Source organism: Humulus lupulus, chromosome 6 (genome assembly GCF_963169125.1).
Source record: "Humulus lupulus chromosome 6, drHumLupu1.1, whole genome shotgun sequence".
Taxonomy (NCBI): domain Eukaryota; kingdom Viridiplantae; phylum Streptophyta; class Magnoliopsida; order Rosales; family Cannabaceae; genus Humulus; species Humulus lupulus.
Genome location: NC_084798.1, coordinates 71,380,168 through 71,401,200, shown reverse-complemented (window position 1 = coordinate 71,401,200; position 21,033 = coordinate 71,380,168). Strand labels below are relative to the sequence as shown.

Sequence of the window (21,033 nt, the reverse complement as noted above, 5' to 3'; positions counted from 1 at the left end):
ACGAATTTATCCAAGTAGTCCTTAAAGACCCTATTCATTAAATCCATAAACGCGACTGGAGCGTTGGTAAGATTGAAAGACATAACTAGAAACTCGTAATGCCAATAACGAGTTCTAAAAGCTGTCTTAGGAATGTCCTCTTCCCGTACCTTGAGCTGATGATACCCGGACCGTAAATCGATCTTTGAGAACATGGTCGCTCCTTAGAGTTGATCAAACAAGTCGTCAATCTAAGGTAGCGGGTACTTATTCTTAATCGTCACCTTATTCAGCTCACGATAATCTATGCACATCCGCATGCTTCTGTCCTTTTTCTTCACAAATAGAACCGGTGCTCCCCATGGTGAATGGCTCGGTCTAATGAAACCCAAATCTAAGAGTTCTTGTAGCTGGGTCTTTAACTCCTTGAGTTCGGTAGGTGCCATCTGGTATGGTGCCTTAGAGATAGGTTCGATGCCCGGTACTAGTTTGATTGTGAAGTCAATTTCCCGAGTTGGCGGTAGCCTTGGTAAGTTGTCAGGAAATACTTCTGGAAATTCCTTTATAATGTGGACGTCTCCAACTTTTAGTGGTGTTTCCTTTACCACATTCGTGACGTTGGCTAAGAATGCTTGACATCCTTTTTCTATCATCCTTTGAGCTTTGACAGATGATATAAGTGGTGTGCGTAGTCCTGAAACTTGTCCCATAAAGCATAGGCTCTGGCCGTCAGGAGTCTCGAACATCACTTGCTTACGTCTGCAGTTGATGGTTGCACCATGCCTTACTAGCCAGTCCATGCCTAGTATCATGTCGAAGTCTTTGATCTCCAGTTCTATCAGGTCTCCTTCTAGTTCTACATCCTCAATCTTGATCAGTGCGCCTCGTACTATCCGTGATGATAGGACTACTTTGCCCGAAGGCAACTCAGTTACAAACCTAGTTCTAAATCTTTCAGAAGGTTTGTCTAATTTCTATATCATTCCTAACGAGATATACGAGTGAGTGGCTCCCAAATCAAATAATACAAGACATACATTATTGAGGATAGAAACCTGACCTGTAACTACTTTATTGCTAGCGTCAGCTTCTCCTTGGGTTAAGGCAAATACCCTGGCAGGAACCATCTTGTCGTCCCTTTTTCCCTCTGGCTTGAGCTGAGGACATTCTCTCTTCTGGTGTCCTTCCTGACCACAATTGTTGCATCCCTTGGTATTTGCACGACACTCACCAGGCTATTACGGGTATTCTACATAACCAAGCTATTACCTCCATTGTTCGTCTGTGTCCTTTTATCGTTGTTAGACTGCTTGTTGTCAGGATGCTTTCTTTTCTGACCATTATTGTTGCTGGACTGATTGTTGTTGTTGTTTCGACCATTCTGAGGTTGACTCTGCTATTTAGGCTCGGGCTTACTGGCCTCCTCTTTACTAACATTCATCTAAAGCCTTTCTACTTCTATTGCCGTTTCTAGAACGTCGGCATAGGTAGTATTTCCCGGGTTTCCTAGCTTAACCCCTAGCTCAATCTTTGGTCGAAGTCCTCTAACGAACTTGGTCACCCTCAGAAAGTCAGTTGGAACAATTTCTGGTGCAAACTTGGCTAATCGGTCGAACTGCCGAGCATATTCTGCTACTGATATGTTCCCTTGCTTCAGACTAGCGAACTCCTCGACCCTTGAAGCGACGACTGCCGAATTGTAGTACTTTTTATGGAACTGCTCCAAAAATCTGGTCCAAGTCATGGTGGCGACATCGTGAGTCTGTCGAACTAAGTCCCACCATATTCTAGCATCTTTCTTGAGCAGAAACGAAATGCAGGATATGTGATCTGCGTTGCCGAGATTCATGTGCTTTAGGATTGGCTCCACATTTCTGAGCCATTCTTCTGCCTCGAAGGGGTCTGTTGTCCCTTTAAAGTTCAGAGTGTGTTTCTTACAAAACCACTCATAAATTGGCTCCATGTGCTGAGCTGGGTATGGCGCATAGTTCACCATTGGCCATCCCCCATAAGGACCTACTTGATGGGGTGCTTGAGCCATTCGCGGAGACTGCGGATGTGGCAGAGGCTGAGTCTGAGGCTGAGCCTTCTATAGCTGTTACTGCAGTAATTCCTCAACTTGCCGTCGTAGTCTGGAAATTTTTGCAGTGTTGTCAACCGGCGACGACACATTTCGATTAGCAGTAGCACGCACTCCCTTTCTGCAAACCGGAGGGGCTTCATTGCTCTCAGGAGTAGCGTTGGAGGCATTGACATTGGTGCGAGCCGACCTTCTGAGCGACATCTTCAGTAGAGTTCTAACAGTTGAGAAAAACATGTTAGAGCTTTACCCTAATAGGCTCTAAGGAAAAAATTGAATCTAAGCAAACATAACTCAAACCTATTAATTATGATTTCTTATGAAAAAAAAAATTATATAAGCCTTCTTTATTATTAGAGTGGGTTTCTATACTTAGAAAAATAAGCCATCTTTATTGTTTTCTAAGTCTGTTTCTAATCATCCTATATGACTAAATTCTCAGACTCGAAACTCGTCGTTGTTCCAAAGTTAACCATATTGAGGGAGGGCTGGGATCAGTAAAATTGTTCCTACTACTATGGCCCCCTAACTCTCAATATGGAACCCGGTCCATTGATTTGTATCCACCCTCACCAAACTTGGTCATTATATATTATGATTGTAAAAGAAAAATAAAACTCATACATGTCATCAAAATAACAATAATATTTATTTGGAAAAAGGTTTTCACTAAGTACAATCATAAAAGCAAAAATAATAAAATAAAATAAATAAAGAAACTAATCTATTCTAAAAATCGGGATCTTCTACATCTGATCCTTCATCTAACATATCATCATCTCTCTCCTCATAATCATCATTATCTTGAGCCTCAAAATGCCCTCGAGGAAGATTCGTAAAAATTCTATGTTTTTGCTCATTTGTGAATTGGAATTCCAACTTAGAGGTAAACCTAAGTATGAGAAAATAATATCTCATAGCTACCGGTAATTCATCTTCATCATTTATAGTCTCCCATATATCTTCTAAGGCTGCAATGACAGTAGGAAAATCTTTAAAAAGTCTAATCACTAAAACATATTGCTCTGTAGCTCTCATCATGATTTGCTTAGTTGCTTGGAGGTGACCTATCTCCCTATGGAATAAGAGTAGTCTCCGAGTGATTCTTTCTATCACTCCTATGGTATTTCTTGGTTCTCTAATTCTTTTCAAGGCCTTAATGGCTCGGATATCCTCATAGGTTAATGCTCCATTCATTCTTAACTGAAAACATAAGGCTAAAACGTTAGCTGTACATATAAACATAATCACTATAACATTAATACTTACATTGACGGTTAGATTTAGAGCTTGAGCGTGTGTATCAGGGAGCACTTCATTTCTGGAGTGGGAATTGGTTGATGCCATGAACCTGAATGACACCGAAGTTCTAAAGAATGTATAGAAAAGCTAAAAGAAATCAAACGATCAGTAAGTAAATGATTTACCTCCTTTAGTGAAGGTCAGGTTGTTGGCGACCAGGTCTGGTGTTAAAAAGTACTCTTGGAAATAATTCCCTACGTTAGACTTGTGGGTAATGTCACTCAGGAAGGTGCGAGCAGATTCCTGGTGGTAGAAATGGAAGAACCCCGCGTTGTTGTGGTTGGGGTTAGATTTGAGATCAAACAAGTAATTGATCACATGTGGCGTAGGAACTGGCCACTTCTTGTGATTGTAAAGGATATAGAGACAGGAAAGTACTCTATATCTGTTTGGGGTGATTTGAAAAGGAGCGACCTCGTAATAATTGGCCACCCCCGGGAAGAATGAATGCAGAGGCAAGATTGCCCCTGACTTGATGTGATACCTCGACCAGGCGCTGAGGTTGTCCCCAGGCAGGTTTGCCCGCTCGTTGGACGAAGGCTTGATAAGGGTTATCTCGAGAAGGCCGTACTTCTTGAGATAATTTCCTACCATCCTACCTGTAATAATTCTAGTCGGTGCTACGTACCATTCGATCTCTAGTCGAAGGACATCGCGAGGTCGGGCTTTGGTTTGAATTTCTGACGGGGAAGTGTTTGCAGGTTGAGGGTTGGTCGGAGGAGTTTCAGCCCGAGGAGCAGGTTGATTAGCAAAATGCTTAGTTGTTTTCTTTTTTCTTTGTGCAATGGATTTTACGCGACCCATATTAGTTGGGCTGGTCAAAGGTCTATTTGTGGGGTGTTGAGAAAAGGGAATTTCTGAGAATGGCAGCGACGACTATTCTTGATTTTCGAGCAATAGTGCGAGCAATGTTGGTTTTTATTGATCAAATCAGAGATTATGCACAGCGGAACAACAATCAAATTGTTAATTTAATCCCATAAGATTTCTAGATCTACTTCTTCACATGCATATATATATATTGAATCAAAGACATGAATAGAAAAATTACCTCACGTCCTTCCTTGCTGCTATATTTTTGTATGGCTAAATCCTTGAGATCACACACCAAGATCTTCCAAAATGTTCTCAGCACACAAAGAACGAGTGTGGGCTCGCTATACAAAATAATAGGCAAAATCTATTTATCAGATGTTCTCAACACATGAGATCTGATAAAGTTTTGACCTAGGTTTTGTGAAGAACAGTGACTTTTGTATGTATCACTGTTCTCTTTCTCTGAGAGAGATTTCTATATATTTTTCTATCCCTGAAAAGTTACGTTCTGAAAAACTGATATCCTATATTTAATATATCCAATATATTAAAATAAAATCTTAGTTATTTTAAACAATTTGAAAATAACTAATCAGTTATCTGATTTTTGTTTAAACAGTAATATTTTAATCATATTACAATATCTCATTATTTATTTAATATTTAAATAACTAAAATTGTGGAACCTAGAAACTGATCATAGTCTCTTATGCGTGTAGCACAGTGACTTTGCACTGTGCTACACGTGTACCACATGCCAGTGATGGCATGTTATTTTTCCCAATTTATATTATTATTTAAATACCAAAAACCCCAAAAATAAATTAATTCAAAATTAATTATATTTTTGTTAAATCAAATAATTAATTAATTAATTCTTAATTAATTAATTACACATAATTAAACAATAATTATGTTTGATACATAGAAAAATATTTTACTTATCACATAAGTCCTTTTTGCCCATTTTTGTATTTACCTTTGTCAGTGATTGTTTGAGTCATTTCGGGGACCATGGACCTATTACATTAAGCTCCAATAAATTGAAACTAAATAATTAAACTCTTTAATTATAATAGTTAATTTAGTAATTCTAATATTACTCCACTATAAATTCAGAATTGCACTCTTTATGTTATAGATATACTTTTACAGAAATCTTATCTTAAGTCGTCCATTGATATAACCATCTTTCAATAGTTCAACCCTCTAATTAATTAGGTAATCAATTAGAATGGAAGAATTACCATTTTACCTTTCTAATTTACTTCTTATTCCTTAAGTACCATTAATTCACTAGTGAATAATTAATCTATAATCTAATTATAGATTTGAGCTCAAAATCATTCACTTCCAGAATTAACCCTTAAGGGAACTAATATACGACCCGTTAGGAAAGATTAGATTCCGTATTGTTGATACATGTTCCCAGCCATCCATGATATTAAATCTCCAAAACAAAAGTCATTAGCCTCATTCTTTGAAGAAACCTTAATGAATGAATCAAAAGATTTAATAAACATGAACAGGAGTTCATGAACACTCAGGATTCAGGTTGATCTATAAATGATCATCAGTTATGATATGAATTAGAAGTCTTTATTGTTAAATGGTTTTTGGATAAAGACTTTAATTCATATCGGTCCATGTCATATATAATCATATTATATAAAGCACCTTTACCGAGATGTCTTACCACATCAATAATCTGAATCTAGATTATTTGTATCATTATGATACTCAGTAAACCGTACTTACAACTCCAATTAAAGAATTCCATAACTTTAATTTGTTGTTGTTGACTATTTTTATTCATTCATGTGATCTTAATTCTCTCGTACTAATACAAGATCACATCCTCAATAATGAATATGGAAATTTTCTCATATTTACAAAATTATTCAAACAATAATTTAACAATCTAAATATAACAATAATAATAAACCATTGTATTTATTTATTCACAGAAAAAACAAATGTCTTTACATGCTTTTAGGACAAACAATCTCCCACTTGTACTTAAAGCAAGTAAGGCATTTCTCTCAATCCCATATTATGTACATGACCCTTGAATTGCTTTGCTGGAAGCGTCTTCGTGAACGGGTTCGCCAGGTTATGTTCTGATGCGATTTTCAGAATAGACACATCTCCTCTATGTACGATTTCTCTGACTAAGTGGTATTTGCGCTCTATATGCTTTCCCCTCTTGTGGCTTCTTGGTTCTTTAGAATAGGCCACTGCTCCACTGTTGTCACAGTAAAGAACAAGTGGTTTCTCCACTTCTGGAACTACTTCCAAATCTGTGTAGAACTTTTTCAGCCAAACTGCTTCCTTAGCTGCTATGTATTCAGCTTCCATGGTTGAATCAGCTATACTGGATTGCTTAATGCTTCTCCAGACAACTGCTCCACCACCAAGAGTGAATACTGACCAAGAAGTATACTTTCTACTATCATTGTCAGATTGAAAATCTGAGTCAGTGTACCCATTGGGTTAGAGGTCACTACCCGAATATACTAGCATATAGTCTCTCGTTCTCCTGAGATACTTGAGAATATGTTTCACCGCAATCCAGTGTTCCAAACCTGGATTTGATTGATAACGACGGAAAATCCCTACTGCATAACATATGTCAGGTCTAGTACATAACATTGCATACATTAGGCTCCCTACAGCTGATGCATAGGGATACTTTCTTATATCCTCTTGCTCTTGTGGTGTCTTTGGACACTGATCTTTGCAAAGAGTAATTCCATGTCTGGTCGGCAATTAACCCTTTTTTGAATTCTCCATAGAGAATCTTTCAAGCACTTTATCAATATAATTTGCTTGTGAAAGTGCTAGGAGCTTGTTCTTTCTATCTCTTAGAATTTTAATGCCTAGAACCTAGCTTGCTTCTCCCAAATCTTTCATTTGGAATTTGTCAGCCAACCGTTTCTTTACATTTGATAATGTCTCTACATCATTCCCAATGAGTAGGATATCATCAACATAAAGAACTAAGAAAACCACAATTTTTCCTTTGATGTATTTATAAACACATGCTTCGTCAACATTTTATTCGAAACCATATGTTTTAATAGTTTCATCAAATGTTAAGTTCCAAGATCTTGATGCTTGTTTCAATCCATATATGGATTTCAACAACTTGCATACTTTTTAACCTTGATCATTCTTTATAAACCCTTCTGGTTGTTCCATATAAATGGTTTCATCAAGGTGGCCATTCAGAAAGGCTTTCTTGACGTCCATTTGCCATATCTTATAATCATAGATGGCAGCTATGGATAAAAGTATGCGAATGGACTTAAGCATGGCCACAGGAGAAATTTTTTCTTCATAGTCCACACCCTCTCCCTGTGTGTAGCCTTTGGCCACAAGCCTTGCTTTATAGGTCTCTACCTTTCCATCTGCACCCCTTTTCTTCTTGTAGATCCATTTGCATCCAATGGCATTAACATTGTTAGGCAGATCTACAAGTTCCCAGATTGAATTGGAATACATTGATTCCATTTCTTGATTCATGACATCTTGCCACTTATCAACATCAGGGTCTTCCATTGCTACTTTAAAAGTCAATGGATCGTCCTTTTCAGTATCTGATACAAGAACGCGTGCCTCATGTTCGTAGCGAATAGGTTGTCTCACAATCCTCCCACTACGACGTTGCACTGGTTTTTCCTTTTTAGGAATTATGGTTTCTTTGGTTGTTTTATCATTAATTGTTGCTGGTGACTTTGCGACTTCATTTGAGACCTTCTCCTTTAGAACAACCTTACTGCAAGATTCATGGTTATTAACATAGTCTTATTTAAGAAAAGTTTCATTTGTCAATACAAATGTTTTATTTTCTTGTGGACTATAGAAAATTTCACCTCTAGTCTCTTTGGAATATCCCACAAACATGCATACTTCATAGCGTGTTTCCAACTTTCCGGTCTTTCCTTTAAGCACACGTGCAGGACACCCCTAAATTCGAAAATGGTGTAAACTAGGTTTATAACCATTCCAAAATTCTATGGGTGTCTTTTGGATAGACTTAGATGGAACATCATTCAATATGTATAGAATACATTGAATCGAATAGCCCCTGAATGACAGTGGTAATGATGAGAAACTCATCATTCATCTAACCATATCTAATAACGTTCTATTCTATCATTCTGAAACACCATTTTGCTGTGGCGTTCCAGGTGTTGTGAGTTGGGATTGAATGCCATGCTCACGTAGATGGTTCTTGAATTCACAATCCAAGTACTCTCTTCCTCGATCAAATCGAAGTGTTTTTAGTGATTTACCTAATTCCTTTTCAGCCTTTGCTTGAAATTCTTTGAACTTTCCAAAAGTTTCAGATTTTCTTTGCATTAAGTATAGGTAACCATATCTTGAATAATCATCAATGAAAGTGACAAAATATTCACAACCTCCTCTTGCTTGTACATTAAGTGGATTGCAACATCCATATGTACTAGCTGAAGTGGTTCTGTGGCTCTTGAACCTTTAGCAGAGAAAAGTCTCTTGGTCATTTTGCCTTCTAGACAAGATTTACAAACAGGGAGAGATCCATTAAATGGTTCTCTTAAAGGACTATCCTTTACAATCCTATTTGTTCCGTCTAGACCAATATGGCCCAATCTCAAGTGCTACAGTTATGTTTCACTATTGGAATCAGTTTAATAGATTTAGGATTAGCTGTTTTTAAATAATTCAAAATTATAAAAAATTTGTCATTCATTACAAGTATGTAAACTTTGTTTATCCCATAGCATTTGCATAACAAGTAAATAGATAATTTCTTTAAATAATAACTAATTTATTAATAAAAGAAATAAATGTTATGCAAAAATAGAAATAAGTTTCCAAACATTAATAATCAAAATTACTAACAATAAACAAAATTTCTAGACTGTAGTTTTCTTTGTTTAAAGAAATCTAAAATTTCTAAAACAAAATAAAGAAATTCAAAATTTTCAACTAACAATAAAATTACTAAATAAAAACTACTCTCCAACTTCTCCAACTCCTTACTTGCTACCAAAATCCTCATCAGTCTCTTCCTCCTTTTCAGGGTTCTGATTCCGCGAAAGGAAAAACAAAAGAAAAATAGTTTAGTGGCATATATTTTTGAATCTACTATCCAAAAATTTGAATATGATATTCATAGTATTTGAATCTACTATTCAAAGTTGAAAAATATATGTAAATCTTATTTACCTTTTTCGTTTGATATAAACGATGACACTCAGCAAAGACTTCCTCTGTCAATGCTCGCCACATCTCATGTGCTGAGTCATAGTGTATATATTTTTCCTTTGTTTCGTTAGACATGGTTGAAAACATGCAATAACGTGCCAACCGATCGGATTTCATCCAAATTGCATATTTTTCTTCTGCTTCATAGCTAGTAGCCAGAGGTGGTTCTGTTGGAGGTTTTTCACAAACAGTTGACATCATCTTTTTATAAGAAAAAATAGTCAACATGCCTCGAAACCAGTGTTGCATATTTTCAAGTTCAAAAACCAAGGATTTGAGAAAGGCATTGGTGTGTAATTCACCAATAGACATTTTTGCTGGTAATAAATAAATACATATAAATATTATTATATTTAGAAAAATAAATATCAAAGTTTCAGAAATTAAACATGATGCATGAGCACATTTAAAACACATAAAATAAAGATTAATTTCCATGATAAAATTTTCTAACAATTAAAGTGTCGCCTTAGGGTCGGCCAAATTAATTTTAGAGAATTTATAAGAGATTCTTATCTTTATTGTTAAAACTTAAAATAACTCTTTATTTTCTCTTTTAAACATTAAAGTACCACTTAGTTTGGTCAAGTTATGATTATCCACTGCAAAAGCTTAATCATAGCTTTGTGAGTGTAACCCATTATTTCGGAGTTCATGACTTAACTTAGGACATGCCGCCTTAGGGTTGGTCAAGCCTAAAATACATCATTAGTTCCTATCTATGTAAGAAATACAACCTTGCTATTGATATGTCTAGACACCTTCCATAAGGGGACGAAAATAAAGCCGTCGCGAGGCGCTATTCATATCTCACGGTGTTATATTAATAATGGAGACCATGGGTTATGTTTGAGATATCAACCCTCTCCCACTCACTATTTTGAAATAAGTGTTTTTAACCTAATTAATTATAAAATTTCTAAACCTTATGAACATAATTAAAATTGGAAAGAAAGCGAGTTTCTAGGTCCATATCCAAATTTAAATTACCAATCATGTTCATCTAAACTTTACTAAAAAAAACACTTTTAAAATAAAGTTGGTTTAAAGAAAATAAGTCATAAAGACTTAAAATTTGGTGTGATATTTTACCAAGTTTTCAAAATAAAACTAAGCAATTTACATGCAATTGATTTCGCAAAACAATTCATATAAACATATAGGACAATCCTAATAATCATGTTTCTACAAATGAGATGCATGATTATGACTGTGTGGGTTTTTATGTATGGCATACAATGCATGAACATATTATCAATCACATGAAAATAATTATTTAAATAAATAAATAAACAATAAATGTTGAACCGAGTGCTTTTGGGTATTTCTAATTTTACAACTACTTTATAAAATTAAAAAATAAAATAAAACCGCCTTGATCACCATCGGGCTTCTTTACTTTACTGTCGGTAGGATATGTGTCGTTGTTGGTCCAGAATAATAATAAGAAAACAATTTTCTAATTATTTTAGATTAATTAAAACAAACTTTTAAATAATCATTATTTTTATTTTTCTTTTTAATTAAAACAACTTTTAATTAAAATTAGAAACTGAAATAATTAAATAAAATCTGTTATTTTTAAAATTAAATTTTGAAACTAGATTTTAAAAAAAAAATGTTTGTTAGGATAACAAAATTATCACATTATTTAAATATCAAATTTCTAATAAATAGGATATTTAACATTTTAAAATTTTTTAAAAATAACAAAATAATTTCAGAAAAATAAAAAAAAATTATGGACTAGCAGGACGGGGACACGTGGCATCAAACGGGGCTGTCGGGGCTGGGTTGTACGGAACTGTACAGATCCGTACGTCCCGACAGCGGCTCGGAGGTCGGCCTCGGAGGAGCGGTGGCTGAATTCTGAATCCCGGGCTCTGTTCTGACTTTTGTGTGATCGGAATTACAATTTTATGGTGTCAAAAACCAAATAAAATTACATAAATCCTATGCCCTTTAATGGCTTACACAATGATCTAATCATAACCCAAAAACACCATACAATTAACGATTCAACATTCCCATGCATTCAATCGTATTAAGCCATCCATTCATTCATCAAAATAAATAAATGCATAAAAGTAAACCCACACATATTCAATATATATATATGTGAAGATGGCTCTGATACCATTTGTTGGTTTTTATTGATCAAATAAGAGATTATGCGCAACAGAACAACAATCAAATTGTTAATTTAATCCCATAAGATTTCTAGATCTACTTCTTCACATTCATATATATATATATTGAATCAAAGACATGAATAGGAAAATTACCTCAGGTTTTTCCTTGCTGCTATCTTTTTGTATGGCTAAATCCTTGAGATCTCACACCAAGATCTTCCAAAATGTTCTCAGCACACAAAGAACGAGTGTGGGCTTGCTATACAAAATAATAGGCAAAATCTATTTATCACATGTTCTCAACACATGAGATCTGATAAAGTTTGGACCTAGGTTTTGTGAAGAACAGTGACTTTTGTATGTATCACTGTTCTCTTTCTCTAAGAGAGATTTCTAGATATTTTTCTATCCCTGAAACACTACACCAAACACCAATTACCATAACACATCATTATAATACTATTTAAAAAGAGTTATTGTATATATAAATTTAATGAGTAAAGTCACACGCGCGGCAAGTTAAAAAAAAAAGCGGCAAGTGAAAATAAAAGAGGCAAATTTTCCTTCTCATTTTCCCTATCTCGGACCGAAGTCTTCATCTCTTTCTCTCTCTGTCTCAGTCTTCATCTCTTTCTCATTTTCCCTATCTCAGACCGAAGTCTTCATCTCTTTCTCTCTGTCAACCATCTCTTTCTCTTTGTCTCATTTTCCCTAGCTCGGACCGAACCATCTCTTTCTAGCTCGGACCAAACCAGTCTTCATCTCTTTCTCTCTCTGTCTCATTTTCCACCATATTTTCCTTCTCTCCTTTCTCTTCCTGCTATACCCATCACCACCTCCTCCTCCTCCTCTCTCGGACCAAACCTCCTACTGTAGCCTTGACAAAGAAAAAAAAATGGAGCCAAAGTAAATCTCAAGATATATGCCTCCTCCTCATCATTTTCATCTCCATTTCAATTTTCATTTAAGAACCTAACAAAGGTTAGATCTTCCCTTGAGGTTTGATTTTTTTTTTTTGGATATTTATGTTTTGATTGTTGTGTTCTGTTGTCTATGAGCTCAATCGATGGAACCGACCTCCTATTGAAGCAGACCTCTGATTTCTTTTTATTCCCTAAGGATGGAGCTGACCTCTGATTTCCAATATAGCTATTTTAGAAGCTTGCTTTCTTATGGTAAGGTATGTAAAATAATTTTGTTTAATATTTTTGCACTCCATTTGTTTGATGAAAGTTATCATTAAACATCGAATTGTTTATTTTCTTATATAGTGTTCTCATTGTTTGTTTTATTTTGATGAAAGTCCTCATTGCTTTTTTTTTTTTAAAAAAAAAAACTTTAAATGGTTGTACGATTTTCAGATTAGTTGTAGAGTTCTTTTGATAGTCATTTAAATTGAAATAGTTTTGCTTGAAAATGCATAAGAATGAATTCCATCTTTTTTGCTTGTAGCTCTACCGGGAGTGCCTTCGCAGAGCTAAGTATATTGGTCACAGGGTAATTTTTTTCTTCAAAATTGATTTATTTATTGGTCACAGAGTGTTTGGCACATCAACTCCAAATTTTTTTGATGTCTTTTATCCTTACTTACATCTGTTGTTTCCACTTTCATATCTCTATGACTTTCCTAAATCAATGAAAGCCAATTCCTTAGACCAAAGTTATGTATAATATGTTATAAGAAAATGTTTAGTTATCACCCATATTAGAGAGAAATAGAGAAATTAGGCTCTCCTAGATCTACATATAATCTTCTTAATCTCAATAGACAGACCAAATTGGTTATAAAATCTGGTATGCAAATGAGACCCTTATAGTTTAATGAATAATACCTTCTACATACTCTAAGGCCCGTAGAGGAGAGGTTGTATATTGATTTATATATTGTCTATATGTTTAATTTTGTATTAAGTATGCTTGGTATCATTTGTTAATGATCTATCACTAGTTTATTAATTATTCATTCATGGAATACTAGGAAAATACAGAACAATGATATTGACTATATATCTTTTATATATTTGAAATTAGCTAATTTATACTTTCCTTATAGAAAAACTAAGCATTAAGCTTGTGGTGTAAACTAGTTCACTGATCTAGTGGTCTAAACTAATTGATTTTTTTCATTATTGAAAAAAAATGGAGACAGGGTCCTAGTTAAATTGCTATAAAAATAACTACTTTGAAGTAAGATATGATTGATTGGAGTTTTGAGATATGTGCATCAGATTAGCTTAACAATGCAGATGTTTACTAGTATTAGTAAGATTGTTAAGTATTTGAGGTTGAGCTCTTTCTGATTTTTTTTTATATTAATGTCCTTTTAATCCGAGTTAACATTGGGTCCTTACATTTGTCAATTTTAATTATAAAGTGATATATGTTTCTTCTTTTTAATTGTAATTGTATAGTCCTTACCTTTGGATTGCTGGACATGTAGAATCAGCAAGTAAGAAAAAGGTAAAGTGACCATCGAATTAAAAATTTATTTGTACTAGTAATATGGTAAAAGAAATATGGTGGTAACTTAAGACCAGATTCTTCATTATTGTTGTTATTTGAAGAATTCCCAGCCCTTTTTCTTTTCTAGTAGTCCTTAGAGCTGACAGGTTATCATTGACATCAGCAGCCTCAGACTTCACAGTAGACTGCTTTTGTAGGTTTTCCTTGGGCTGGCAAGGACCTTCAGTTTCCTTGTTTGCAAACACATGTTCTGAAGTAACAACACTCTCTTTATTTTCCTTTGCAACAAGCCCAAGCTTTACAGTGAATGCAATTAGATTTTATCTGTTTAATTTTAATATTTTATTGTTAACTTTTAATGACCTTTTTTTCCCCATTAGGTGAGGATAAATGGAGGTATGTTGGGAAGCTAACAGATGCTTAGAAAAGCATGCTGGATGATAGGTTTAAATGGAAGGTTAGTATATATTTGAGCTTAGAATTTAAAGTAAGGTAAAATTTTAAATTTTTTTTGGGATTAAATGATCTGTTTCTATTATCCATTCCATCCTTCTAATGATATTGCATCTTTTAGGTTCGAGAGATGGAAAAATGGAAGGAAGGGAAGCCTGGCGAAGCCAGAGCTGCTTTGAGACTTTCAGTGAGGGAAATTGGGTATGTTTTTTAGCTTGTCTTTTTTATCTTTAGTAGTGTCTCTGTTACTTTTATTATTTCTAATGATGATTATCAACATTTTAATAAAGTATAATATTTTATTTTCTGTCAATTTTTTGTGTAGTTTCTGTTTCTTTCTCAACTGTCTTTTCTTTGAATTGTTTGTCTCATTGTAAAGCTTTCTCAATCTTGTTTCTTTTGGTACTCGTCCATATCAAATAAAAAAACATGCTGATTTCTGACGCGTTTAAAAGGTCTCTTTATAATTAGTTGTGACATAAACAGAGGTCACGTTGGTGCTTCTTCATTCCTGCTGTTGGGCTGCACTTATTTGGTTTTCAAATTGTTGCATTGCATTGCATTGCGTCCAATATTTTTCAACTTGTTTGAGGACATTTACTATATTTTTATAGCTAAAAAAATTCGTCACCAGGATCTAGAGAGTCCTTTTGATACAAGCCTATTAGACTACTAACTTTGAACTTTTATTTATTTTGATTTATTGTAGATTGGATGTAGCAGAGCAAAGTGGAGAGGTTACACGATCTGTCTTTGGCCCAGTACTTCCAAGGTATTAGAGGCTCCGCATAGTGATCATTTAATTGTTTGTTTTTAATTTTTTAACAAGTGATACAAAATTTACTCGGACATTTCCATCACATCTGTTGGCTTCATTGCTAATTTTCTTTTATTCTATGATGTTGGTATCAGGAAAAACTATGGGAATGCTGACATACATGTGGAGAGACAACGTATGCCCCGTGTTCTTGTTGGTACCAATGGCCCCACTGATTGGAATGAAGCTTTGGATATTATTTCTTTTGGTTCTCCTGAGCAGGTACTTGTGGTTTATATGTACTTTTATATTAGAAGAAATATTAGTTATGAGAAAACTCTAGCTTGTCTCTTACAGTTAATAAGCCTTGTGTTTTGTAAGGGTAAGCTTTAGGTTTTTATTTTTGATTTATCGTAAAGCCAATGGGAGAATTTTCAGTTATTACGTGGAAAAACTAAGTGATAAGTAAATATAATATATGTATGTATAAAAAAAAGATTATGGTTAGTGGGTCTTGTGGCTAATTGCTAAGGCTATTAGCAATTATTCTGGTTAAAAAAAGAGTAATTCTTGCAGCTATTATTCCCCTTCCCCTTATATTCTCCTTGCAGCTATTATTCTGGTTAAAAAAGAGTAATTCTTACATTTTGGTCTGATTTAATAATTCAAATGTCTGGCCTCATTGCTATACATTTTATTTGTTATGAAAGCTTTCGTTTGTATTTGTAGGGTAGAGCAACTTTGTTTATTGTTTATTGTTCATTTTTCTCTTTTTCTCTTCTTTGTTATTTTTATTTTTCTAAAATTAAAAAAGTTTTAATATTTGTGTGCCTTATTGCAATCTGTTGAAGGAGTGAAAGTCGTGTGTCATGAGCTGACACAAGCCACTAATGATCCAGAAGGCAGTGCAATGGATGAACTTATTAAAGATGCAGACAGACTTGTTTCATGCCTTGCAAACAAGGTAGCGCTTTACTCTGTCCTTCCCTATACTTTAGTTTTTGTTTCAGGGGTTTTTTTTTTGGCATTATTTACGCTTTGATTATGAACTTTTTCCCATAAAATAGGTTGCCAAGACCTTTGATTTCAGCTTGACAGGAGCATCATGTAGATCTTATAAATATGTTCTCAACACCCTCATGCAGGTAAGTTTGGTTTATGTTGTTGTTGAATGTCTTAATGCTAACACTGTACTCTATTTTTCCATTTTTTTATATACCTTACTATAAACCTATAATCATCAATGCTGGTGTGCTTGATAGGTAAGGATGGTGGTTGATGAGAGCTCAGGAGGGTTTGGTTTCACAGGGAAGAATGAGATTATAAATGGGAAGGCAGCTGTAATTGGGTTCTTGCTGTTGTTGGATTTTGAGCTATTGACTAGTAAAGGTATTCTTAAGGGAACAGGCTTCTTGGACTTTATTTATTCTATTTCAAATGCTTTCCAATAGTCTCAGGAATTAATCATATTCCTCTGAAATGAGATGAGGAAGTTTTAAAGGCTTTGTTGAGTTCACTGTGTTTTTATGTTATAATCTTTCTTTATGTTATTGTTTTGTGTAGAAACTAGGATGATCTATATAGTTTCTTCTTCTTCATGTTTTCTACAGTATATATCTTTTACCAAACTGTACAATAACGCTTTTGAAGTAATGAAAATGTGTTTTTATTTTTTTACTTTTGGACATATCACTCTGTTTGTTTGTTTTTCTTTTCTGCTTACATAGCCAGTCAGGTGGATAAGTTAATATTTATCTATTACATATTTGGTTTCGAAAAGTAGTGGATACAATAAGTTACTAAAGAGTAACTGAAATAATAAGTTACCTGGCAGAAGAATAAATTCAGATTTTTTTAAAATGTATTCTCTAAATTGGAGCCTCTTTAGAGAAATTTTGTTTGACCAACAGCATGCATTAAACTTTTCCAGCTGTTTTGACTGTTAGTTTCAGTATTTTGAATTTTTTGTACAATTTTTTAGGACTTGGCATTTGGTTTATCACTTTCAGCACTGCTTGGGGATAATATCTACAACTTTGGCGAGCTGTTGGCACATCCTATTGTAAGAATATCTCTGCCCTACTCTGTGTGTGTGTGTGTAGTTTTTCCCTTCTTTCTACTCAACTTTCCTTAGTTGCTCTACTTTTTTTTTTTCCCATTTTACAATTGGAAATATTTCATGTTGAATGTGCTTGTGATGTGTAACAATTTTCCATTTTGGTGATTTAAAGTTCGTTCTTCTCTGGATTCTTGTAGTGCCTTGACATACTTACCTACCCTCTTATATATATATCATCCTGGGGTGTATTAGTACAAGGTGAAATCCTTATTAGTATCTTATTGAAAAAAATCCTTTACATCACCGGTAGTGGTTTACAAGGGATGGCATGTATAGGGATGATATTCTAAATCCATTAGCCATGTATCTTTCTTACTTCTCATTATTTGTTCTTGTTATTTATTGATTTGTTTTTGTGGTCTTATTTTTTTAGTCTTATTCTTGTGGTACATGTAGCTCATCTAAACTTTAGTTAACAAGAAAGAGTAAAAACATGATAAAACTGAAGCAATTGTATTATTAAGACATAAATAATATATACAAGTCATGTTTATCAATAGTTATCTAAATAAGAAACTGTGGAAATATTGAGTTTGAAGACACTTAAAAATCAATCCCAGGAAAAAAAAACAAGCAATCTTACTTCACTTAGAACCCCCATAAAATACAATGAGAAAACCCTTCCAAAGCCTCTCTATACATTCTTGTAATAATATTGGTGTTTTTATTTTTAAAAACTCATGTTGAAAATATTTGAAAAAAATAAGCAATAGTTGACATTAAATCAGATTTTATTTAATTAAACAAGAAAAGGGAGATAAAAATACATATGTCTGTATATGTGTATATGCACACATATGCACACATATTCTACTCAGGAAACACTATGTTCTGTCTTGCTAATGACATATATGTCTCAGAATTTTTTTCTGCTCATATTTATAACTTTTGCTTAATATATTCTACATATATTTATATGTGTATATAATCTTTTGGGTTAATAGCTGGAACTAGAAATTAATAAAAACTAGCTTGGTTAAATACTAAAATACTTCAGCTATTAGTTTTAAATACTAAAACCGAAAGTTTCAACATATTTTCACTCCAAGAATTATGGTAGGAGAAGTATCACAATTTTCATCTCTGTCTCCTTTGATAGCTTGTTTTGTTCCCTGAATAAAATGGGTACTGGTTGACCTCATTTTGTCTTGTTTCTATGGGAAACAAAGTTAATTTAACAGATGGTCTTGAAGGGCTGGCTGGGCGGACTGTTGCCTTGGCATTTGTTGGAATGTCAATTGCAGTGCTTCCAATATGTTCTGGTTAGTATGAATCTTCTTGAAATTAGAATATGATGTTTGAATTTTAAGAATTAACAGTTGGATAATTTTCTATTTTACTTGTTTCTTGGTTTGAGCATATAGTTAGTATTTTTTATTTTGTATAGATGTGATCTCAATCATTAGGCCAGAAGTAAATGAGGGTTTGAATAAGTATCCATATGTTAAAAAGCTATGTTAAAGAACAGTTGCTAACACTTGGTATATGTTTGTCTCAGTATCTTATGCTCTGTTATGAGTTTTCTGGTTTTGTTGATATGATTCTTTCTGTGGTTTTTGTTGTAGGTTTTAAGTGATCCTCAGAAGAGAGCCATATATGATCAATATGCTGAAGAAGGTCTCAAAGGACAAGTGCCACCCCCTGATGCAGCAGGGGGATTCCCTGGTGGTGGTGCTACTTTCTTTCAAACTGGGGATGCTACTTTCTTGCTTTAACTAAAGGTAATCAAATTTCAGTCTTCTTCTTCTTCTTCTTCTCATATGTATTGAATCTAATTCAAAGTATTGTATTGTAATGTTTATTGGTTTGAAACTTTGTTTGTTTATTTGTTCCATGGCTTAAACACAAACCTTTTCTCAAGCAGAATTTGATAGCTTTCATCAAGTTTGGTGAGGACTGCATACTTTTCTGGGGTGTAAATGATCACAGTGAAAATGGTGTTGAAAAAAAACTTCTGGGTTATTTTTTTTCTACTCCTTTTAGGATTTCCAGCTAATTTGCTGCAAAACGCGCTCCTCGGCCTAGGCCTCGCCGGATTCTCTTGGATACAAATGTTGATACGGATGATTTCTTTGCTCTGCTCTACCTCTTAAAGCTTAACAGATCAGAGTTTGAGTTAGAGGTAATTTAAGTCTTCTTTTGGTAACAATAATCTTTTCAGTCTTCACGATTTGTCTATTACAAAGTTGAATATAGTATATCCAACTCAATATTAGCCACTTAAAGGTTGGACAGCAGCACAAATATGAAAAAGTACATCTTTTTTCCCTTTCTATACTGATTCAATGAGTAAATTACGAGTAGATTATTTCATATTGACAATTACGTATTTTAATCCTTGATAACAAGTCATTGAGTTTTCTTTCTTTTCTTTTTCTTTTCTTCTGGTATTGATGATGATAAGTAGTAAAATAAAAAACCCTGCTTTTTTTCTGGACTTGAATCTCTCAAATATTTGGTCCTACTAATATTTATGTATATATGGTCAAAGGACAAAAGAACTCTTGGCCTTAGGACCATAATGTCGGATCAAATAATTCAATGCTGGCAGTTAACTTGGTCCTAGTGTTTTACCAATTACTATAATAACATCTTTTACTTTTAAAAGCTTCTTGCTTTGCTTTTTCTGACTTTAGCTCCCAAAGTCTCCAATTTTTTGAGCTCTCTTAATTCTCATTAAAAAATCTCTCTCCTCAAAAGCTAATTTATTTTCGAACCATATATAGTACATAACCAACTTACAACATAGTGACACATAAGAATTTTCTTTTTCTTTTTTATTAGGGTGTGACTATCAACATAAATGCCTGGACTGATGCTGGACATTCTGTGAATCAAATTTATGACATCCTTTACATGATGGGGCATGATGATATCGCTGTTGGAGTTGGTGACGAAGGTGGAATACTAAAAGATGGTACCATTCTTCCTAATGTTGGTGGATATCTTCCCATAATAGAACAGGCATGAGCTCATTGATTTCCTTCTACATGTTTGATTTTTGTTTTTCCTCATAAAAAAACTTAGTACATTGCCATAACATGTATATCATACAATCTCAGTTAAAGGCCACTCTAATTTGTGTTTAGTTTATGTATGTCAGGGTGTTACAACCACTGGGGGATGTAGATATAGACAAGCTATCCCAGTAGGTATTGGAGGTCGTCTGGATGTTGATACAAATTTTGGCATTAGAAAAGCTTTTCTTCCTCAGGTATATATAAACTTTTATTTCCACTGATCTGTTATGCTTATTCTATGTATGATAAAAGAGATGTTTGCTTGAGTTAAGTTGGTAATTGGCTATCTTCCAGGGAGAATAGAATGTGGTTTATTAGTTATTAGAAGTGGAGAATCAATCTTTTTGCATTGTAAATTTGAATCTCAATGAATTGTTAAAATTATTTACTAACATAAATGAATCTCAAATATTTTTTTATGACTTTGGGAAGCAGGAGATATAGACCTATTAAACAACCAACTACTCAGCAGGTAATGTATGAGAAAATATCTGCAGGTCCTATAACTGTTATGGTTATAGGAGCATTTACAAACTTAGCCATTTTCCTTATGAGAAATCCACATTTGAAGAAAAATGTGGAGCATATTTTTGTCATGGGGGTTAGAGTGAGATCAAAGAACCCAACAGGTTATTATTAGTCTTATGACTTCCTACACT

General features: G+C 34.1%; 1 protein-coding gene across 1 annotated transcript; it reads left to right on the top strand.

Moving 5' to 3' along the window:
* Positions 1 to 19,350: 19,350 nt before the first annotated feature.
* On the top strand, positions 19,351 to 20,619 carry LOC133785201 (nucleoside hydrolase 5-like; the record flags this gene model as incomplete). Its single annotated transcript, XM_062224455.1, has 2 exons — positions 19,351 to 19,476; positions 20,139 to 20,619. Coding segments are annotated over 2 exons (312 nt in total), but the record flags the coding sequence as incomplete, so codon positions are not given.
* Positions 20,620 to 21,033: the final 414 nt, after the last annotated feature.